This window comes from Crocodylus porosus, unplaced genomic scaffold (assembly GCF_001723895.1).
Source record: "Crocodylus porosus isolate Cpor-Errol unplaced genomic scaffold, CroPor_comp1, whole genome shotgun sequence".
In the NCBI taxonomy this organism is placed as follows: Eukaryota; Metazoa; Chordata; order Crocodylia; family Crocodylidae; genus Crocodylus; species Crocodylus porosus.
Window position 1 is genome coordinate 4,025,459 of NW_017728950.1, and position 24,103 is coordinate 4,049,561.

At 41.1% G+C, this 24,103-nt stretch overlaps 1 protein-coding gene across 2 annotated transcripts in view; it reads right to left on the reverse strand.

The window, feature by feature from the left end:
* LOC109323448 (contactin-associated protein-like 4) overlaps positions 1 to 24,103 on the reverse strand; it is a 421,861-nt gene that overhangs the window by 326,336 nt on the left and 71,422 nt on the right. For both annotated transcript variants that reach the window (XM_019555012.1, XM_019555011.1), the window contains exon 2: positions 9,020 to 9,130. In XM_019555012.1, coding sequence (XP_019410557.1) covers positions 9,020 to 9,130 — 111 coding nt within the window. The remainder of the gene's footprint in view (positions 1 to 9,019; positions 9,131 to 24,103) is intronic.

Below are 24,103 nucleotides of genomic sequence, written 5' to 3' on the forward strand. Positions count from 1 at the left end.
ATGCTTGGTATCAGCACTCATGCATTAGTGTCTTGTCACCAATGGCTACATATTACATTCCCAGTGTAGATAAAAGGCCTTAAGCATGCTGTCGTTGCTGCTCCATATAACATCACAAATAATTCGCTACTGCCTCTGTCTCAAACTTCAATTGCTGTGTTCAGCCACTAACTACAATCTGGCTAGCTGTCAATCAAACACCCTCTCAACCAGCTCCAAGGGTACAATGTTCTAATGAAACAAGGATGCATAACTGAAAATCCTGTTGTTCCCTACTTCTCTGGAGAAAATGAACTCTGGGGTGTTTGAATGTATCATTGTTTGTAATTGAATATAATTGTAATGTAGTTATAATTGTAATGAATACTGCATACAAAATATTTCATAAGAGAAATATACTCTACCCCTGCACTTCCTTTATATTTCTTTTCCTTTTATTGTGCTTCATTTTTCTTTCCTTATACAATGCTCTTCCAGTTCTAATACCAATTGCTTTCTCACTCCCTCACCCAAGCCACAAAACCTGAAACCGAACATTATTTTCTAAATATAAATTAATTATTTCAGTTTTTTAAATGGTGTTTGAGTGGTGGGCAGAGATTTTTGTTCTTCAGAATGCCTTGAGACCAATTAAATGTGTCCCAAACTGCTGACTGATGGGGTTTCACTAGCTGGAAGTCTCACTTCAAAACCTTTCAACTCATTATTTATCTCCTGACCAGAACTAGGTTACAAATGGGAAGTTTTTACCTGGACAGTAGTTTAAGACATGTAATGAAGGGTAATGTATATACAGTAGTTCATAACATTTAATTTTATACACAATGCATAAATTAATATATACATCTGCCCTAAAAAGGTATTTGTAGACTATATTATTTCTACTCAGTCCTGTAGCACAAAATTCATGTGAAGCTGATGTAAACTTCTACACTTTAAATGCTAATCGTCTGGGATGTAGAGGAATAACTACTCTTTTAAGGACAAAATTTGGGAGAAAAAATACTGAAAAAGAACCTCAGCATTTCCCCACAATTGCCACTGTTTCCCATTTCAACATACCCACAAGCAAGGCAGGTAAGAGGGCAATGTTTTCAGGATTATACCAGAAAGAAACAGTCCATGAACTGTATTCCTTCCTTGTTCCCTTAAATTCTATATAAGCATTTTCTCTGGGATGGTGGATATAAATAATGTGGTGCCTGGTTCTGAAATGTTTACTAAGGTAAACTGTTGTGAAAGACATATTCTTACCTTTTGAACATTTTGTTTATGAACATTAATTAAAACATTATGTAACAATAGATTTCAACAAGGTTTCAGAAATATGTTCTTAGTTTTAAAATGTCTGAAAAGTATAAGTCTGAAGAGGTAAGCTTAGAAGGATTGGGTCAAAATTGTATTTCATTGTATTGTGCTAGAATACAACTGAGGCAGTAGTATAGACACATTCTTAGTAAAATAGTCACTCAAAATTCAAAGTGAATTTTGATTTGTTATTATTCAGGGCCTTTCAAGTTTGCTGTCTGCGAACAGGGAGCATTTTATCTTTACTAACACATATATGCTATAAGAAGCTATAGAACCTTTTTATCACCCCGCCATTTATCTATTTTCTCTGGGACGTTGGACACAAATACTATGATGTTTGCCTCTGAACCTTTCAGCCCTTCTTCTTATTTCATATATATGTATATTCCAATTGCAGTTTGGCTCCAGAGAATGAGAAGGGGTCAAAAGTTCAGAGGCCTATTTTCCTTGCAATTATTTAGGAGATATAAATATATGTGAATATATGTATATGTATGTATGTATATGTATATGCATGTATCTATGTATGTATGTGTATATGTATATGTATCCTAAAGAATTTCACGGAATTTCATGGAAAATAGGCCTGATTTGAAAGAGACAGAATCCCTGGGAAATGGGAAGGGAGAAACTATAATGGATGATATTCTTCCCTTTGAGTCAGGTTCCCTGGTCTTTGCTGATCAAGAGTGTCCTGCAGTCTGTCCCTATAATGAACTACCAAAAATGCATCAGTACCATACTGACTCACCTGCATCTCACAACATTTGCAATGATATTTGTTTACCTACAGTAATGGGCTGGTCAGGGCTAGGGGAGCTATTCTGCCCCCCCCTTGCCTCCAGCTGCCACTACTAAGGCCATGCCACATCATTCCGGGTGGGAAGCTTCAGCCCTATGGCTTCTGCCCAGCACATAGAGCTCCAGCTCCTTGATGCCTTGGAAGGCAGAAGGTGTATGAGTGGAAAGCATCCAGAGCTGCATCCAGAGCTCCACATATGGGGCAGAAGCCACCGGGCTGAAGCTTTCCATCCTCTCCCCCGCCCCCTGCAGTTTGTCTTACACAAAGGCACCTGGACTGATTTAAGACATGGAGAAAGAAAACATCTACCATTTCCCTCAATCATTTTTTTCAGTAGTTAATCCATTTTTGGACAAAATCATGTCTTGCTTTCAATTTGACTTTATCCGACTTCAGCTTCCAAATACTGGTTTTTGTTATATGTCATCTACATAATTAGAAAGGCCTTTAAAACCTGGTATTTTTCCTCTGTGAACACTCTTAGACTTTTTAATCAAGTCACCTCCCAATCCCTTCTTTAAATACTAAACAAATTGCATTTGCTGCAGCCCTCAAATAGTTTTTTGGCTTCTTTTTGTACCTTCTCTAATGTCTCAACAACCATTATAAAAAAGACACCAGATCCTATACAGGATATCATCATTGATCTTACCAGTGTCATATTCAGAAGTAAAAAATCAACTTACTTCTACTGCTAATTATTCCTGAAGACTTACTCTACAGCCAAAGAATGCTTTTGCCTTTTTTTCCATAGCCCACTACAGGGAGTTGAGATGGAGATTCTTATCCATTGCGACTCTTAAATCCTTTTCACAGTTTCTGCTTTCCAGGATACAACCTCCTAGTCGGTAAGCGTGGCCCATATTCCTGGTTCCTAGATATCTACATTCACATTTAGCTTTATTAAAACTCATTTTCTTTGAATGGGCTAATGTATGAAGTGATCCAGATCACTCAATAGGACTGTCCTGTCTGCATTGTTACTTACCATTTTACCAATCTTTATGTCATCACAATTTTGTCAATATTGAATTTGTATTTACTTCAGTGCAAGTACTGAAAAGAGACAGTATCATTCCCTTTAGAATTCAATGAGGAAAAACAATCCATGTCATGTCCAAAACCATAAGGAACAGGTCTCTATTGACATCTTTCTTTAGATCTGTCAACTAGTCAGTCTTTAAGCCACTTATTTTGAACTTTCTTGACATAGTTTAGTGCTTTTTTTTTAAACTAGAATGTCAATGTGATACTAAGGCAGAAGGCAGGGTAGTTTTGCACTTTAAAGAGCAACTGAACCAGAGATGCATAAGCTTTTGTAAGTAGTGGCTTATTGGGATAAGAATCAGTAGTCTTGGTTTAGACCGTACTTAACACAATCCGGTCTGTGAATGTTTTTTGTTTTGCAAGTTCACACTCAAGTTCACTTTTAAAGTCTCCATGTGTAAGGGCCACATCACATGAGACCCTTAGCCCAGGGACCTGTGCAACGAGGCCTAAGAACAGCTTCTCTGAGTCAGCGATAGAATGTCCAGGGAGGTTAAAATGTTCTGCCGCAAGCTTGTGTGTCCTTCTGGAACCGACGTCAGATCAGTATTAATTCATTGTTACATGTAGGGATGTGTCTGTCCATTGTAGTACTAGGTTGCATGCATTGTAAACATTTATCATTGTATCTTTACAGTTACCTTTACCAACCAAACTTGTAATCTTTCAAAAAAATTTAACTCATGTTCATTTAGCAAGACCTATTTTCCATAATATGATGGCTGGCATTAAATGATATCCCTATTATTTAACTGTTTGTTAACTGAAATAGGAATAACTATCCAGTTGTTACCTAGCATCAACCTCTTTACTCTTTTTACATACTACCCCTTAACATTCCTCTAGTCTTCTGGAATTTTTTTTCTGATAGTTGAGGATGTATTAAATATTAACGTCACTGGACAGACTTCTACTCGGTAGGCTTACAATCTTGTTATGTACTAGACTGATGGTTTTTGTCATCATTGTTCATCATCCTTATGAAATGCAAACATTTTATCCTGCTTCCTTTCATTTGGGCTAGGGACAGACATTCAAAAAGCTGGAGCATGAATTGATTCAATCTTTGCTGTTTAGTCTAATTTGCAAAGCTTGAACTGATTTTCAAGTGTACAGACATTCACATTTAATTCTGGAAATGAAGGGTTAGAAGCTGGGGGGCACTAGAACAGCCCTCCTTTCTCTTTGCAGCAGCTGCAAGGTGGGAGGGAAGCTGGCCACCTACAGAGGGTATGGCCAGGCCACAATAGGAACTAACTAGGGTTATGGAGGGGTTTAAACACCCACCCTGGCCTGCAGAGACCCCAACAGCCCTTGCCAGGCTCATCCCCAAGACCAGCCAAGGCAACACCTCAGGAAAAGGGAGGCAGGGAGTAGAAATTAAACTCCCCTGTCTCTGAGCATGGGACTCCAGTTGGTGTTTGCCTAGCTCTCCTTCCTGCTCTTGCTTGGGTGGCTGGGGGCATGGCCAAAGCTGGCCAGCATGGTCCTGCTATCCACCCAGGGCAGGGATTGTGGCTCCAACTGAGGCTGCAGGGCTGAGCCCAGCCAGACTGCAGGTGTTGCTGAGGATGGAGGCAGAGGGGCAGCCTGGGCTGGGGCCATGGGGGCTGCACAGTAGCAGATTGCTCCTGGCTCCCTGCAACCAAGCTCGATGGGGCTGTCATGGAGAACCTTTCTCAGCCCACTGCAGCTGTGTGAAGACCTGACCCAGCAGCACAGATGGGGGCCGGCTGGGGAGTGGGTTTCCTGGGTCAGGTTGGAGGCACCAGTGAGCCCCAAACCTAGCAGCCACCACTGCCATGCTCTCTGCCCTGTGCAGCACCCAGGGCTGCAGGTACACAGCGAGTAATGGGCTGGTCAGGGCTAGGGGAGCTATTCTGCCCCCCCCCTTGCCTCCAGCTGCCACTACTGAGGCCATGCCACATCATTCCGGGTGGGAAGCTTCAGCCCTATGGCTTCTGCCCAGCACATAGAGCTCCAGCTCCTTGATGCCTTGGAAGGCAGAAGGTGTATGAGTGGAAAGCATCCAGAGCTGCATCCAGAGCTCCACACATGGGGCAGAAGCCACCGGGCTGAAGCTTTCCATCCTCTCCCCCGCCCCCTGCTGCCTCCTGGAACGGTGCAACAGTGGCAGAAATGGGAGGGGGAGTAGCTGCTGGAGGCAAGGGGAAGCTGACTTAGCCTGCCAGGTATGTTTTTCTCCCCTTACCTCCAACAGCAGCTCCTGCTCCTGTCACATTGCACAGTCCTGCTCAGGGCTGGAGGAGCATCCTTCAGCCTAGTGACTTGAACCTGAGCTGTGCAGAAGCAGCCAGGCTGAAGAAAGCTCCCCTAGCCCTGAGTGATGTTGCATGGTGCGTCAGGAACAGGATACACAGGTGGAGGTGAGGGGAGAACAACAGCCCTGCTGGACCAAGCCAGTTTCCCCTCACCTCCAGTGGCTACTCTCCCCCTGCTGCACCACTCTGGGAGGTGGTTTGGGGGTGGGGGGGTGGAGGATGAAGTCGATGGAGCTTCAGTCTGGCATCTTCTGCCCTGCACATGGAGCTCTGGCTGCAGTCCCTGGAAGCTTTCCCCCCGGATGCCTTCCACCTTCCAAGGTGTCTGGGAGCTGGCATGGAGCAGCACACACTGGACAGAAGCCACAAGGCTGAGGCTTACTGCCCCCACAAGCCAGAGTGGAGTGGCATAGCTGCAGTAGCTGGAGGTGAAGGGGTCAGAACAACACCCCAAGCTCCAGCCAGCCCGCTGCTGGTTGTGCACCTGCAGCCCCAGGTGCTACACAAGGCAGGGGGTGTGGTAGTGGCAGCTTTCAATCTTGGCGCCCACTGGCACCTCTGAACTGGCCCAGAAAGCCCACTCACCAGCCAGCTCCCACCTGTGCTGCTGAGCTGGCTGTCACAAGAGGGCTGGGAAGTGTCCTGCTCCTACAGGCCACTCTGCAGGACCCCACCCAGCCAGCTGGAGCTTCATGACAGCCCTGTCCAGTTTGAGCACAGGGAACTGTGCAACCCTCATGGCCTCAGCCCAAAATGTAGCCCACAGCCCACTGGGGGACTCTGCTTTAACTGAAATCAGGAAGGGATCTTGGACAGAAGTTGTATAAATCAGTTTGACACAATTTAGTTATGTTTGATATTACATTCAATCAGGTTTATCTTAAACCAGTTTTGGCCATTTTGACACTGGCTTGTATGCACTGAACTTGCATTCTGTTACAGGTTTAAACCAGTTCATGATCACTTAAACTGGTTTATGTGTAACTTCTGTTCCTAGCTACACACAACTGAAATATCCACTGCATATCCTTTTCTCCTTCATTTTAATGTTTTCACCATCTCCATTTCTTAATGAATCTATCCCATTGCTGGAATTTCTTTTGTTCCGCAACATACTTATAACTGCTTGTTGCACCTCATCTATGATATTACCCTGATGTATTTAGGTTCGCTTATTGATTTTCTACACTTGAATACCTCTAATTTACATTGGTTTCAATATATTTGTACCCTTCCATTTTGAATGTTTTATTTAATTTAATTTAATTTTAATTGTTTTATTGACTTTACCACTGAAACAAAATGGACTTTTATCCATTTTTTTCTTCTTTCTTGATGGAGTAATCCTGACCATTTTATAAACTGTTCTTTAAAAAAAATACTTTCTTTTGTCTAACTAGGTGTCTTTTTCATCTTGGTCAACTTTGCTTACAATTTTCACTAGCTTTGTCCTTTTGAACCACCCACTGGTTAGGAATGTCCTCCAAGTGTCCATATTTAATGTAGGCAGGTCATGATCACTGGTCCCTTGGCAACTATCAACTTCCAGACTAGAAATTAAATCATCTTTATCATTCATAATAATGTCCAAAATAAGAGTTACCTCATGCTGGATAAAATAAGTTTTTATGGCAGAAAATTAAAATCTACATTAGAATTATAATTCCAATATTGTTTTACGATTTTAAACAGGAGATCACAAGCATAATGCTCCCAAATTGTGTTTAAATTCCCTATGAAAAATATAGTATTTTTTTCAGTCTATATAGGTTAGCTTGGGAAAAATTTCTCAAGTAAAATACTTGCTTACCTACAAAGCCACACACTCATGAGCATGTACTTGCATTTACATGAAGAACTCTTCTTATATGTTCAAATAAATGGACTCTGGTTGCACAACTTTTCACCAAAGGCACAAAAGGAGATCAAATTCAGCTTCAGAAATTCTGAACATATTGATAGGAGAAATTGTTTATGATTGCCACAGCTCTACCACTGAGAGATTTAGTGCTTACAAAGGAAATACAAATTAAGGATAATCTGCTGAAGGGTAGAGGGTATCTTCATTGCTTTTTTCTCCATCTGTTGGGAGAGTTGAACTATGCCAGAGAAAAGAGGCTAACTAAGTGGTCTGGTCATGAACTACTAAAACAACATATTGTTTGAGCATGTTAGAGACATTCAGATAAGACATTCTGAATAAGACATTCAGATCTGCATCCTGCTGGGTACTGTGACCCCCAGGTGTAAAGAATGAACAAGTACGGAGATAGCAATTCTCTAATTAGACAACCCACTGCTTTAGATATGGATATACATATAACAAAAAGAGGTAAAGCTATGATCATTGTGAGTGCCTGAACACATAAGGGGGTAGGAGAAGGCAATTAAAAAAATATCTCTAATATGACACTGATAATTTTTGTAGTACAAGCAATAGACCAAAATGAATTAAAATTCTTAGGAGTACATTTTATTGAGACAATCCCACAATATGATCAAGAACAAACATAATGTAAGTGTCCTTATGAACACTTTAGAATACAGTTGACCCCTTTTATAATTAAATCCTTTTAATATATCAGGCTCACTTAAGCAGAGGTTCACACTAATCATATTTGCAAAGTACATGTTATTGTAATAAAGCAATTTGCCTTGTACTTCACTATAAATAGTCCCAAGCTAGAGTGCAGCATGAGTTCCAATGTACTGTACCATAAAAAAAAACAGATAGAAAGCTCTTTGGAAACAGAAAGTATTATTGCTACTTACTTCACCATACTCATCATTATGCAAACAAGTTATAACATTTCATAATTTAGAACATTATACACATATATAATATATAAATATTTAATTTATACAATAAATATACCAGCAGAATTAAATGCCTTTGATGTCTTAATAAGCAGAGTTTTTCTTGATGTCTATAATAATACTGCATTACTATAGATCCTAAATTTACTGCTAGCCCAAGATGACAATGAATTGGTCAACATAATTTGGTTTCACTACCCTAATCATTCCTTCTTCATCAGCTCTCTTAAGAGAGTAAGCCAATGATTTGCTTTATTTAGTTCCATGCATCAGTACCTAATGTTGACTATAGGGCTGAAAACTAAATCCTCAATCCAACTTTTTAGTCTTGCAGGTGTAATCTACCACCATGATCTAGTCCAAATATTGAGAAAAAGTTGTCTTGAAAAATTAAAAGGAGAGAGTTCAGTAACCAACTGCATATCTATGTATTTGCATCAGTGAAATAAGCATAACAGTGCACCAAATTCAGTTCAATCAGATCCTCTTCTTACCTCAAGGTGTGGCCCAAATTATTATTAGTTGTAGTTTGTCATTAACATCTACTGAGGTTTTGGTGGATGTGTATGACTCACTCCTTCAAAAGAACTCTTTTGGAGCACGTATATTTTCCCAAATTATGATTTCAACATTCTGTGCAGATACCACACAAACTGTTCACTGATCTCTTATTTTTTTCCTACTTATTTTTTTCTAGGTAACAAATGCCTTTGGAAAAATTGAGAACATTTAGCACAAATCAACAGATAAAAACACTCACCATCTCTTCTATTAAGCCTTGCAAATCCAGGACTATGGCTGCTAGACAGCTCTGATGAACTGCTGAATGATGACTGGGGCAAGGCAGACACCAGCTGATCATCACAATTGTCTGTCAGAGAAAAACATCATGTTCAGGTTAATCCAATGAATACTGCTTACTGGAAATTGTAACCAGCAGAGAACACTGAAGAAATATCTGAATTGACTTCCTATTTGAGGAAGCATGTTCCAGAATGTTTATTTTATGTTTTATTTTATGTACTGTATCAGTACTGGCCCTGGAACAATTTTTTAAAATCAATACATTATCAGATTACCACAGTGTAATGTAATACATTCCCTGATTCTTTATATGCACCAAGTTCTATCCTAATTTCAAAGACAGACCTGATAAATGGTCCACAGTTCACTAACTACTATTTACAGATAAAGATACTGAAACCTGATATTCCTTTTTCAGATGGAGCAGCATGAAGCTTTCACTTGGGCACATGGAATATATTTTCCTACATATATCGAAGTACAAGCATATGAAATCCAATTAGTAGCTCAAAAAAGTCTATGTTAAGTACTGCATAGATGATAAAATTCAGTTTTCCTTGCTTTGGCCAATTTTATGTATGGTTGATATGGAAGCGACATGAAATCATTGTTGTACAATTATTAGCATGCAAGTCTCAAATTCACATAGAAAGAAACTACAATGTTTCGGTGAAGGCAACTTAACTACAGTTCACAATCAATGGTGCATAAGCAAGAAAATGCAAATCAATATTTTGGATGTTAAATTCCTTTCCAGTTCAATTGCTATACAGGATGGGTGTTCATTCTCCGTTTAAATTTGCAAAATATAAATTGAAAATCGATACCTGTTTTAGTTTTATCCAAAAGAAGGCTGCCTTATAATGCAAGAAAATGTAAGCAAGCCTATTCCTGACTATGCTTTGCTGGTGTAGTTCTTGTTTAGAGAGGGGAAAAAAAGAAAAAGTAAAATTACATAAAGCATTACCGTTTGAGAACTGGCCTAAAGTTCTAAATCCCTTTCTGGTATTCAAGAACATTCCCTAGATGCAATCTCCTATCATGAGACCTATCTATCCAACTGGCATTAAAATTTGAGGAAAGAAGAATTCAAGATAGTTCGCTTGCCTTAAAGAAAATCCTAAATGCTTTAGCAATGTTTTAACTACTGTCAACTCAGTACTGAAGAGAGAAAAATGTATTTCTAATAAATAATTATTTGCCCCGTCAAGTAGTAGTGATTCTTTACAGTTGTATTGATATCTCCAGTTTTTTATATCTTCTAAGTTTAGAACAGATATTTTAACACAAAAAAAATTGGCTCTTGAAAGGTTGAGGCTAGCAATACTGACGAAGTGTAGGGGTGTCCTATGATTTTTACTAGATACTCAGCCTTCTATGAGTCTATACCCAAAATGAGAGTAGATACATTTGAGGACCATACCCCCAATTGACATCCATAAAAGAAGAGGACTGATCACTTGGGCTAGTCACAAATAAACCAGTTTAAGTGATCAGAAAGTAGATTAAACCTGTAACAGAACAGCAGTTCACTGCACATAAACCAGTTTCAAAATGGCTGAAATTGAGTTAAGATAAACCTGGCTGAATGCAGTATCAGCTTTAACTGACTTGGGTCAAACTGGTTTATAAAACTTCCGCCCCAGACTCTTTCCTGGTTTAAGTTAAATCAGAATCCTCCAGCATGCTTTCCAGCCCTAGGCAGGGCTGTGTTGTATACTCCAGCACAGTAGGCTGACCCCCACTCCCCTCCAGCAAGCCCGAGCTCAGTGGTGGTTGGGCAACAGGTGACGGTTGGGCGCCACCCCACCAGTTTCAAAAGACGTGATCAATCATGTCATGATTATGTAGGCTGGTTCAGCCCACTATGCATATGCACAGTAAGGCACCTTGGGGTGATCCCCTTACCACCCCAATGGTGAATATGTAGTCAAAACACTTCAACAGTGTGGAATGGATTGCAATAACCACTTGTTTAAGCAGGCAGCCAGGCTCCTGTACTGACATCCCAGCCTGGGTGAAGAGCTGTTGGGAGGAAGGCAGAAGACAGGGGATGCCATATGCAGAGACATGCACATGGCTCCAGGCAGCCTGCAGAGTAGCTCAAGCAGGTAAGTGTGGGGAGGCCCTTGTAGGGAGGGAGCTGGGCAGGGCTGGGGCTGCTGCCCACCCAGGTGAGGCTTGGGCCATAATATGTGGCTGCAGGGCCCCAGCAGGGAGCAGGATGGGGGAATGGCTGGCTCATGCAGGGGAGGGGGAGGGCCAGCTCCCCTCTGCCACACACACCATGGGGGAGCTGAGGTACATTCCCCACCTTTGGCTCCCCAATGCCATGCCCCTGGACAGCCCACTGGGCTCTCACAGTCCCATGACCTGGCCCAGCCAGGGCCCCATTCACCGTGAATGGAATCTCAGCTGGGCCAGGTCATAGGACAATCAGAACCAGGCAGTTCCTCCAGGGGCATGGCGCCAGGAAGCCAAGGGGGGCCCCTGGTCCCCTGATCTTTTCACAGGGCATAGGTGGGCTACAGCTGTGATCTGTGCTCTGCTTGCTCCATGCCTTGCTGCTACCTTTGAAAGCAGTGTGGTGCAGACTGACTGCCTGGCCCGCCCAGCAGTGGGACTCATGTGGCACTGCACTGTGCCACTTTCAAAGGCAGCAGCAAGGCATGGAGCAGGCAGAGCACAGGTCACAGCTGTAGCCCGCTCATGCCCCTTGGTTACCCAGCACGGTGCCCCTGGAGGAGCCACCAGGCTCTTCCCAGGGACAATGTGGGGTGGGCATGGGGGTCCCATGGGGTCCAGCCCCTCCAGCTCAAACTTGCAGCTGAGGCTGGCCCTGTTCTGGCCTCCCCCTCCCCGCCCCCGGGGTGATGCAGGGCTGGGGCCAGTGCGGGGCTGTGGGTTTAGAGAGACTGCCAGTGTCAGGCAACGGCTCTGGGCATGGGGGAAGGGATGAATTCAGTAGGCCCCAGTCCTGATCCCAGCCCTGGCTCTGCTCTGATCCCTTGCTCAGTCCCAGATCCATTCCCCCCACCCCCCCGACCAGACCCTTCCCCCTCCTCCTGCAAACTTTCCTGGGTGGAGGTGTATGGACATGTTCAGATCCTTCCAATTTTTTTCTGCCTCTGCCTATGCCACCCATTAAATCCCCATTAAACCTCCCTTCCCCAAGTACAGAGCTGCCCTGCCCTGCTAAACTTACTGAAACTTAGTGCTGGCTATGACTGTGGACTACAAATCACAGAAGCACCTGGAAGCAGGAAGAGGAAGTGATGAGCAACCCTACAGAGTCCTGCTGCTATGGTACTGGACTGCAAATGCCAGAGATGTTGTGGGCAGTAGGAACAGAAAGCAAACACACAGCCCATGCTGGCTATGTACTATTGAGCCATGCTTTAGCACTCCCAGTTTCTGACTTGAGCCACTGCAGGCATATGTCTGCATGCCCTGAATCAAAAGAGAATGTCTGTCCAGTTGTTTCTCAGTTTAATCTCTGCAGTTTACGCTACCCTGCAAAGACTGAATCAATTTAGCCTCAGGCTTTTTGACTGTCTGTATTTAGCCTTGAAGGGGAAAGTGGGGGGTGAGGGGAAATAAACACTTATGAAGAGTGTGCGCACCCTACTGACACCCTGCAAAGGGCTTTTCTTAACGTTTGAAGTAAACTATAGAAAGGGGAGAATTCTGATTTTCACTTGTTAATAGTTCAGAAAAGTTTTTAAAATGCTGCTACTGCCACTTGTTTCTTTGTTTTATTCAGTGAGCTACTCTCACTAGTGATGAAAGAAAGCCTAGCCTATACATGAAGTCAAGCATAAAATTAAGAACCATGGCTATCAGGGAGAAAAATCTGCTTAAAGTAGAGAACCAGAACAATTGCTTTGTTTCCCCCAACTTTCTGATCATTACTAACCATTTTATTTCAAACTGTACTTTCATTTTGGCAAAAACACATTTTCCCCCAGTTTGTTTTAAAATGTAAAATACATTTTTTATTTTAACTTTGGCTCATGTTCATGAGTGTTTTCCATTGCAAATTCTTATTCTAGCTAAAGAAGATTGGACTATACCTCCAGAACCTATTACTCTACTATGTCCCTTGTGAGGAGAGAGTATAACAGTTATAAAATGACACTTCAAAGAAACTTGGCACAACATGACAGACGCATACAAGCACTGGAACTGAGTACTATAGCAACTTCAATTCCTCTGTGACTCAGAACCACAGGGATATATTCAGAAGATAACCTATATCTCTGTTGTGAAGAAAATTGAATTGCCACTAGACAGGTGAGTCAGCTGCCTCTAATGTCTATGCCCACTGACTACATTACCTATCAGATCACTTTCACATGTTGAGGCCACTGAAGATGGACAGCAGTGCTATTATGTTCTATTTATAAGCTCCAATAAAAGTACTTGGTTCATGCCCATACAATGTTCCACACAACATATTCTTAGTCGAACTAATTAACACTATACAACTTCATATATTTCATGGTATGTCAAGTTTTTGTCTTTGTGTATTGGAAACACACAAAATAGGCAGCAGAATATATAGAAGCTGATATTTAAAAACTAATAAGCAAGACATTTTCCCCTCTTACAATGCATTGATCAAAAAAATGAGCCATGTACCATAAATATCTAATATTTAGGTAATTATGCATTTATTTGTACAGTATGCATGATGCTAACTTATAACACCTAGAAAGCATTCAGGTTTCAGAAGTTTTATTTAACTTTAACACCAAATTCAGTAAGAATTCCCTAATTCCCCAAAACAAACCATGCAAGGATTGCAGGAGCCAGATGATCAATACTGACCTGTTTCTTTCTTTTAATAAAAGTCATTCAATACAGCTTACTTGGGCATTTGCTGTTTTTAATATTGTTTCACATGCACTGAAATACACAATATAATGTTGCAAAAGTTGTTCAGTGTCATACTAAGTTCTATACTTATCAGATACTACTTTGGTAAGACTGGCAAAAGCTGGATTGGTATTTTAGCAGTAAAGCCAATCAGCTGGTATGTGAGAGACCCTTGTTCTGAGATCTTGATCACTGCTCGAGGGAGAAATCTTTTCTTCTAACCAGAAATTCTATCCTAAACTGAGAAACCTTCCCAAGACAATATATGACAAAAAATAAGTGTGCTTCTATAAAAAGTTTTGTTTCTAACACATTAGCATTTTTCAATTAAAAAATTAGATTTTGCCAATAGAAAAATCAAACCTTTTCTGACAAGCCCTAAGAAACAGACTCTTTCCTTACTCTAATAAACTTGTATAAGTCTTGTTTGATTATTAAGTCCCTTTCTAACCATTCTCAGATTAATAACAATAGGATGGAATACAATATGGTTATACTTTGGACTGGGCAATTTACAGCTTTAATACTTGACTTGACTCAGAATTTAACTGAGAGGAGAAAACAGACCCTAATTTTACACATAACAGTGAAAATGAGATTCCAGACGGAGAGCTGATGGGGGGGCAGGAATAAAAAACAGCTCTAATCTACAGCCATATCTTGACAGTGGAAGAGTCCAACTGAATAATTTTCCCAGGTACGATCCATGTCTTGTCTTGACTTGTGGGTGCTCACTTAGAAAAAAAAAAAAGCAGGTCCCAAATGTTGAAACAGCACTCAGACTTGCCTTCTCATTCACCCCAAACTTTGTTAATAATTGGATGCAGACACAATTACTTGTGGATACAAATTATGAAGAGAGAAAAAAAAAAGAAAAGAAAAGGGATTTAATTAGCAAAGCACTATGAAATTCAAAAATAAGAAATGTCCTAAAAAAATGCCAATTTTAAATTGTACAAAGACTATTCAGCCTCTGGTATAAATTGACATAATTTCCATTGGCCTAATACTGATCTCACACTGTTGTCACTGTATAACTCCACTGCCTTTCCTAATATCACTCTTGATTTACAAGGGATGGAGGTAAAATAAAAATCAGCTACAAAGTAAATTATACCTACTGAAGTTGAATTTGGCCCAGGCAGTGTTAGGGACTTGTTTCGCTAATGGGAACTTGTTTGGTCTTGTAGCTGTCTTATTATTATAACAATCAGTCTCCCAAACAGGAAAACAATTTTATTGTACTGGATTTTCTTCCAATACAAATGAAGAGCCAGTCTGTTCCCAAAAGAGTTTAGCATCTAATTGCTCCTCAGCACTCAGCCTGCACAGCCACTGAAAGCCAAGGCAGTGCAAGTTGCACTATTATCACTATGATATTCCTTTACACCTGTTTTCTGATGACACTTTTACTTGGCATATTACTTACAATTTCCTTCATCGCTGAATTTGGCACACAGTCTTCTATCAGACATTCATTCAGGTACTATGGGCAAATTTTGTTGTATAAATTCTATAAGCCAAATTTACACCAGTTTAAAAACAACAGAAGAAAAATTGCACTGCTGCATTTAATAATGTCATCAAATTTGCAATGCATTACATTCTTGAGATAAATCTAATTGTTAAACAATATCTAATGATTTCAAAGGATGAAATGTAAAGGAAGCATTTCATATCATGGTTTTCAGTATTATTTACATATATCTTGCACTAAATAAAGGCTGGGTGAAGGGCGTATTTGATAGCATTCTAGCTATATGTTGTGATGTTAATGTGAAAAGCTTGGTCTAGGACTTTCAGACCTCAGGCCCTGCAGACTGAACAGGTTGCAGAGCTGGAACAAACACTCTCCAGAGAGGAAGGGGAAGAAGACAAGCAGTTGCTTGTGGTACCACCACTGCCAAGGACTGATGGAGCAGTATATTGACTTTAGTTATAATAGCAGCCACTTAAAAACCAGATGTCTGAAAATGAGAAATACAGGAGAGATCATTGTCTGGTGTTGGGAAAGTTGAAATAAAATTAAAATAAAACCCGGAAGCTACAAGATATAAGCACAAGAGGGAGTATATCAACAAACAAATTATTTTACTCCATCAGAGCACATTACACAGCTCATTCCAGTTACTCAAGCCTCGTCTTTCTATATAATTTAATCATAGAGAAGGTTTAAGATAATCTATTAAGCAGTTGAGCCTTCATTTAGAACCACAGCTATAAGTGCTATATATGGAAAACATGCTAGTTTATTCTCTTCTCCCCTTCCCCATTTTAAAATACTGATAGTAATACTACCTTTGGAAAAATTCAATATGCAACTTCTAAGTAAATTCAGAGAGAATATCTACTGTAACATCATGCTTCACATGGATCAGGTAAGCCAGAATAGCATATTGCATTGTAAAATGAGCATTGTAACCACGTTTATAACATTACATTTGATGTTTTTGTTTAGTGTCTTTGATCTAAAGCATTGGCTTAGGTTAGCAGCGCTAAAACAAGACATGTCAAAAACCATGACAGCTAGAGAATAAATATAGCAGAATGTTGTAAACACGCACTTTAGCTCCTAAACAGTAGAAAACAATTTCATTTATAGATATTGAATCCCTTCTTTAATCTGTATCATGAATCATAAAGTCACAGAATCATAGAAAAAAAGGGCTGGAAGGGACCTTTAGAGGTCATCTAGACCAACCCCCTTTCCTGAGGCAGGATTGTCCCTATCCAAACTATCTTATACGACTATGTTGTCTAATATATTAGCAAAACTACATTGTCAACTCTGACACAACCAGAAGATGTAACACTCTAACCTGCCACAGGTGAGGCAGAGGACCATGGTGGCCAACATCCTGCTTCTCTAAAGGTTGTTAAAATAACCTTAGAGATACAAGGAAAAGGGCCACACCCCCTGCTACGGAGGAAGGTTGAAGTCCCCACAGTTCATAACAACCTGACCATGGGGTAAAATTACTTTCCGACTCCAAATACAGCAGGTGGTCTGACCCTAGAGAGGACGGAGGGGAGGCAAGAACTTCTAGTGAGGATGTGAAGGAGTATCAGCATGCGATGACGCCGGAGAGGAGAAATCAATCAAACCACGAGAGTGGTGTTTTAGAAACAGCTGCTCACTGCATTTGAAGGAGCCGTGGGAGGGAGCTGCGTGGCAGGGAGGAGAATGGGGAGAGGATTGTGGAGACAGGGCAATCCAGGAGCTCAGCCTAGCAAGATAGAGAAGGCTGGGCGAAGAAAGGGGCTGAGTTCACCCTGAAGAAGAGAGAGACCCTATATGGAACCACACAGGTAGGGAAATGGAGAAGCTGTGAGAAAAAGAGACAGGAGCACAGATGCCCTTAAAAAAAAAATAAAAAAAAAATAAAAAATTGAGAAAGGGAGAAGGGGATGGTAATAAAGATGTAAGGAAGCCTTACCTCTGATTTTGGTTTAGTTGTTGACTGTTCCCATTAGGGGCTAATAGACAAAGTAATGTAACATAGGTAAATACTTACCCAAAAGTTAAAAGCAGAAAGATTGAAGTAATTCCTGACACGGATGTGAATCACAGACGGAGTGATTAATATATTAAAGAAGAGAAGAATACTTTAAAAGTGTTCTTGAAAAGAACTTTAAAAAAAAAACAAGGTTTTTTTGTCCTGTAATGGTTAAGAGTGTAACAGCACTCTAAGGATAATAAAGAGAGTTGCCTAATTATGACAGAGTGTGGTCTGAGTATTGCCCAAAAATTCATGCATCGGTAACAGAGACAACGGAAAAGTGGGACCACTGATAAAAGGGTTAGGGACTATTGGTAGTGTACTGTGGCGAGCAGTATCTCCCAACCAATAACAGCTACAATCATGAAGATGTGGAAAGAGATAGTCGGATAGATGCAGGAGGTGAAGGCCAAGACAGCCAATGCTAACCCCCTCCACAGAGGAATCTCTGAGTTTAAGTCCCAGCAGAAGCATTTCCACACCACATTCAAAATCCCCCATCTTGGCTTCAGCTAGTATCCAATGCTTTTGAGGAAGACAAAAAACACAAACAAACAAAACCTGGCTCACACAGCAGCAGGAGAGGAAAGAATTTCTTTCCTTCCCCATATGACACCCAGCAAAATCCAGAAGCATGGGAAATACCTATAGTATGCCCTAGACCATCCCTGATCAATGCTTATCCAATTTTTTCTTGAACATCTCTAACATCTCACTATTCTACTGCTGCACTGCTTTTCATGATGTCCCATCTAAACATACTTTCCTGCAACTTCCAGCCATTGGCTCATGTTCAACTCTCTCCAGTGAAAATAAAAGAAAACTACCCATGGGGCATTAATCTAACCAATTTTAGCAGAAATCCAATAGCTAAAAACCTGTGGGAGATGTTGGAAAGTTAGGGTCAGTTTTGTTACATATCTTTAACCCAGACCCTGATATTGGGTTCAAGGATTTTGCATGGGCAACAGTTTGGGCATACATTTACCCTAAGTACACAAATGTTGGACTCAAGCATGTAATTACTACAACCATGCATGCAAAGCATGAATGGACATAGGAAACTGTCTGCTGTTTGTAAAGTCCCCAGAAAAAAAAGCTGCAGTGTTGTCTGCTCCACTCTCCCACCATCAGCTGTGGATTCAAGCCACAACTGAGCCATAATGCTTTAAATCACAAATTCCCATACTTCTATAAGCCTGCGTGGCTTCTAAAACCTTGGCCACTTTCAATATCCAGGTGTTTCCTAGCCCTCCCTGAAGTTACATATAAGCCCCAGTTCATTTAATAGAATGTGTAAATATTTTATGATGGTTATGGTAGATAACCATAGGGTCATCTACTCATCTCAGATGGCATTCAGAAGGCCCACTGAAATTATTAGGAATCATGTAACTAACAAACTGAGACATCCACCTCTGTATGCTTGTGCTGGGAAACACTGCAGGTGGAGCTAGTTTTTCTGCCTGTTCATGACCATTACAAGACCCTATTTTCAGTTCATTCTAACTTTGCCACTCTTCAACCAGTCAAGCTTAAATTTTACAACTCAAGTGATTGCCCTGGGCTGATTTTGCCCCCCTCCTCATGTCCCCCAAAAAGTTCATATCTTAGAACAAAGCTAAAGAAAAATATAAATTATGGCTTTGTCAAAATATGTTTGCAGCCTCCTGTTTCAACAGACCTAGTGCTCCTGTGCTTTGGGGCAGGAATTTGAAATTTGGCAGGAGAATTGCTTTCTTTGCAGTGATGTGCCTTTGTCCACTCCTGAGAAAAATGTATCAGAAAATTTGCCGACTTACAAACCCTTGAAAAAGTCCAGGTAACCCATGCTCAGTAGAGAGCTCATGGACAGCACAGCTAAATTCCCTGAGGATTCCTTCCTCACTGAGTATGCTCCAGCACTGGCTATGTGTGTGACTATGCATAAGCATCATTCCCCCATGAGTAACTTCATGCCAAGGTAGGGCCAGACAGTAGAACTGAGAGCAAGGGACCTCTTATGTCTACGTTTTTAATGACTCCTGCTCATGTCCAGGCAATATGGAAAAACAAGACTTCTGAGATGGAAGTAAAAGGAATAAGAGCCAGAGTGGGGAGGAAGAAGGGAGGGAGAGTAGATTGGGAGAAAAAACTTGGTGAAACTAGACATGGTAGGCAGGAAGAGAAATTTCTGCATATGTTCATTTCTAGCAGTGGAAAGTTTCCATTTCCACAAGTGATTCCAGGAAAGAAAGCAATTTAGCTGTTCAGCGTACAACTACCCCCTCTACCCTGATCCTTGCGTCTTCCTGAGACCAATTCTGGGAATGTGTAGGTTGCTCCAGTCCACCTGTTTCTGGAAGGACCCAAAGCAGCAAGGACTCCAGAATGAGAAGCAGGCATGAGGCGTGCAGCAGTATTTCCTTTGCCCAGCTCTCAGTGCCTGGACATTGAGTACCTGATGAAAAGCTTCCTGCCAGCTTCTCACACTGGGGACTGTGGTGTGTGAGGAGTCAGCAGGAACTGCTTGACTCCCAGTATACAGGAGGGTCAGGAGGTATGAACAGCTGCCTCCTGTGCCTTCTCCAGACTAAGGTGACTGATATTCTGGAGGCATGAGAGCCTTTCCTCACAGCTTCTCTAGCTCTCAGGAGAAGTTAAGTTGTGGGAAAGTATACAAATGTTAATTCTCCTTGGAGAACCTTTTCTGAGGGTGAATTGTAACTGGTTGGAATTGGGTCATTTTTTTTGCCTAGAACCACCATTTTTGCTCCAGGAGAAAAAAACCAGAATGGCTGCATACTCATGGTTTCTAGTGGGAAAGTGGTGATCCTCCTGGTAGAAATGAAACATCTGAATATGGCCACTGATTATCTGAGCAAGAAGATGTAGACTGGAAGCTGGTGTGGGGAGAATAACAATAGGCTGGGAACAGGTTGAGTAGGGGTGCTGGGACCAGAAGATAAGAAGAAAGGCAGAGTGCAACTGGCTAAGCAAGGAGAATGGGAAAAGAGAGACAGAAACAAGATTCAGTTTCTTAACCCATTTGCTTCACATCCCCTACTTTGAATTTTCTTTAGGACTTCTGCCTCATTTGTTAAATAATATAGAAAATACAGAATAAATAAGGGATGAGACTGCAGGAAGGCAAGGGTTAAATGCTGCATTGGAGAAAGGGATTCTGTCCCTGCTACTATCATGGTTCCTGTGTGAAGTACAGCAAGTCACTTAAACCTAATCTTTCATAGGTCGTCACATGTTGCATGTTCCTCATTTTCTGGATGCCTGACTTGATCTCCTGGGGCCAAATTTGTATTATTTTCAACTTAAATCAATAGACATGTGAAGTGTGGTATAATGTTAAATACTCTGGGGGAAAAAAGAGACCACTCTCATTGTATCATTAAACTTGTCCATATTTTGTAATTAGCTGGCTTCTGTATCTGCAATATTCAGATAAAGGTAGTAGAAGTATCTGCAGCATTCAGATAAAGGTAGTAGAGGGTCATACTGTAGTTTTGTGATAGCCTTATCTGTTTGTCTGGATATCAATTACTAGTCTGTATTGTAAACACAATCATAACTTCTGGGATTATGTAAAAAAGCAGAAGATGGAACTAGTGAATTGTGTTGTTTGGTAGTACTTACTCAAAGTAGCTTTATATAGTTTACTTTACATATTTCTTATTAAACTTATTTTTGTTAGCTGGAATACTTCTTGATGAAGCCTTTAATATTAAAAAGTGATAGCATGTTATTTACATTAGCCATTTATCAAAGAATAGCTACATTGTGTTATTAAGAATGAGCTTATTTGTAAAAAATCTTCATCAGAGTTTAAAGACATATGTCTACTGTGTTCATTTGGTGGGAAGGAATGAAAGGTTAATGCAATATGTAAATTACTACAATGCAAGCTGGAAGTATTAAAAAATTGTAATGGGTAGTATGCTAGTAAAATGACAAGACCTTGAAAGAAAGCACAGTAGGGTTTATGAATAAATGAATTGAACTAAAACGGGTATGTGATTTAAAAGTAAAATGATATTATTGTAATACTCCAATATGAAATAGATATTTTTTAAAGTCAGTATTCAAAAGAATTTTTCCATGTAGGTGTACAGTATCAGCAAATGAATTTTATAACTGCATGGAATGTCATTTCCTGTGAAATCAGGCTGCCTTATAGCTTCTCACTGGGTTATTAAATTGTCACTCTCTTTGCACTATCCCATTTTGAAAAATCAATACATTTTCATTATGCTTTTCATTTATTTTCCAGCTGAAATATGAACAGATGTTAGTTCAAATTTTATTGGGATTAAGAGAGGTCTCATAAAAATTCAAAATATTTTGTAATATGTCATCACTGATATTGTAGAAAACCTCATTTCCTAATAATGGCCAGATATGGATATATGCTCTAAAAAAGTTTCCATTCAAAGTTCTGGTTTTGCTCCTATTAAAATCAACCTTGGCTTACAAATTTCCCCTTGGCATCTACCATATATTCTCAGCTTCTAGAAATGAGAGTATGTGGTATATGAGAAACATACAATAAAAGCAGTTTCTACTGCTTACTGGACAAAAGTGAAAATGAATTCCGCACACAATCCACATGGTCATCTCCCTAGCTCTTGCAGCTCAGTTACTGAGTATAAAGAAAGACTTCTTTTTCCTTTATTCTGTTTTTCATAAAGAATCTTCTATCAGCCATTGGGTGCAATATATGTAAGGCCCTACCAAATTCATAGCTGAAGGGGGCTGTGCTGCACCTCCTTTAATTTTGCAGGTTCCCCACATGCCCCAGCACCACTGATGGGTGGAGGGGCCCAGGTTGCAGCTCACTCCTGATCAGCTGGGAGGCAAAAAACACAGTTTTTAACATGGTGCCATGTTTGCCTCCCTGCCACTGATCAGCCACAGGGCCCCAGTGTTGTTTGTTCCTGACTGGCAGGTAGGCAAACATGGCAGCATGTTTAAAACCACGTTTCACTTCCCTGCTGATCAGGAATGAGTTTCAAATGGGGAAATGGAGTTCCTCCACCAATCAGTGGCAGGGAGCTGCACGGGGGAACCTGCAAGATTAAAGGAGCCACAGCGCAGCCCACTCCCCCGTGAATACAGTACGGCTCTAATTATATGAGAGAAAATTATTTAGTGCAAAAGACTTCCATTAAGTTATAAAATTCATTTGCTGATACTGTATACCTACACAGAAAAAATACTTTTTCACATTGACTTAAAAAAAATCTATTTCATATCAGAGTATTAAAATAATATAATTGGGTACCTCTATATGTACCATTAAGGCAACATGATAAACTCTGGCACAGGTTGTGTTGGAGAAAACTTCTTCTGGGGACAGAGTTTACACATGCACCTGGGACTGCAGCACTCTGAGCTCAGGTGGAGCAGCCCTGGGCTGGCAAGGGGCCTAGAGGGTCAGCCTTGGATTCCCGGTGGCAGCACTGGGCAGTAAAGAGGCTGGCTGGGGTATGAGGGTGCTAAAATGCAGAGCTAAGTAGCAGGCTGCCCCCACACTTTAGCATCCTCATCCCCCAACCATCCCCTGTCACCATCAACATGTGCATTTTGGCAGGGTAAATTACTTTGCCATAGGACAGTACTATCCTATGGCAGAGTTAGTAAATTTACTTCACCCTAATACCAGCACACATGTAGACTGTGATGCTTTACTGCAGAGCTAATTAGTTAACACAACAGTAAAGTGAACATGTAGATGCACCCATTTTACTTTAAATCACATACCACTTTTTACAGATAAAAAAGCAGTAAAGCTTCATACCTTAAAAAGTTTGCAATCCCATTCTGAAAGAAATAGAAATGATGGATGGATGTACTTGTTCAGACTCCTATTAATCAGCTCTTATACTGTTAGTAGAAGGGTCAGTACCTAAATCACGGTAGGCAAAGTCCAGCCCACGAGCCAGATCCGGCTGGCAGTGGACACCATTTCCCAGAAGCTCCTACCCATGTGGTGGGGGCCAGTTTCTGTGGAAACGCTAGCAGCAGTTGTGCTGTGATAGTGCAGGGCCAGGGTTTCCATGGATATCAGCTCCAGCAGCACTGGCAGGCAGCAGCAGTGCCAGCCTCTTCCTGGTAGGTGGGCTGAGGGTAGGGGGGCTGTCCTGTGGGTGGAAGTGGAGTGGGCTCAGCTGCCGCCATCTCTGCAAGGCAGGCAGTGGTAGGGGCAGCAGCACTGCTGGGAGAGGTCTCGGCCATGGGGAATTTGGCGGCAGCTGTAGCCTCCAAAGTTCCTTCCCCACACTACTGCCCCTGCTGGCAGGGTGTACAGCAGGGTGGGGAGCTGCTCCAGAGCCAGGCTGGGATCTCGTAGCAGTGACAACATGGTCCAGAGCCAGGAAAGAGTTATGATCTGCAGCCTAGACTGGAAACTGGTCCCAGGCATGCAGGCAGGGGCTGCTGGGAAATGAAGTCTGGCTGCTGGCCAGATCTACCATTTTGCCCACTCCTGGCCTAAGTAGCAGGTACTGGCTAAAAATCACTCATTTTCAAAGGCATAAATACAAGGTAAAGCTACTTAAGCCAATACAGTTCTTTCACATATACAGCAGATTTAGGATTTGATCCTAAGATACACTATTCACACAAACAAATGACCACATTTAAAGTGTATCTTCCATTTCCCTATTTTA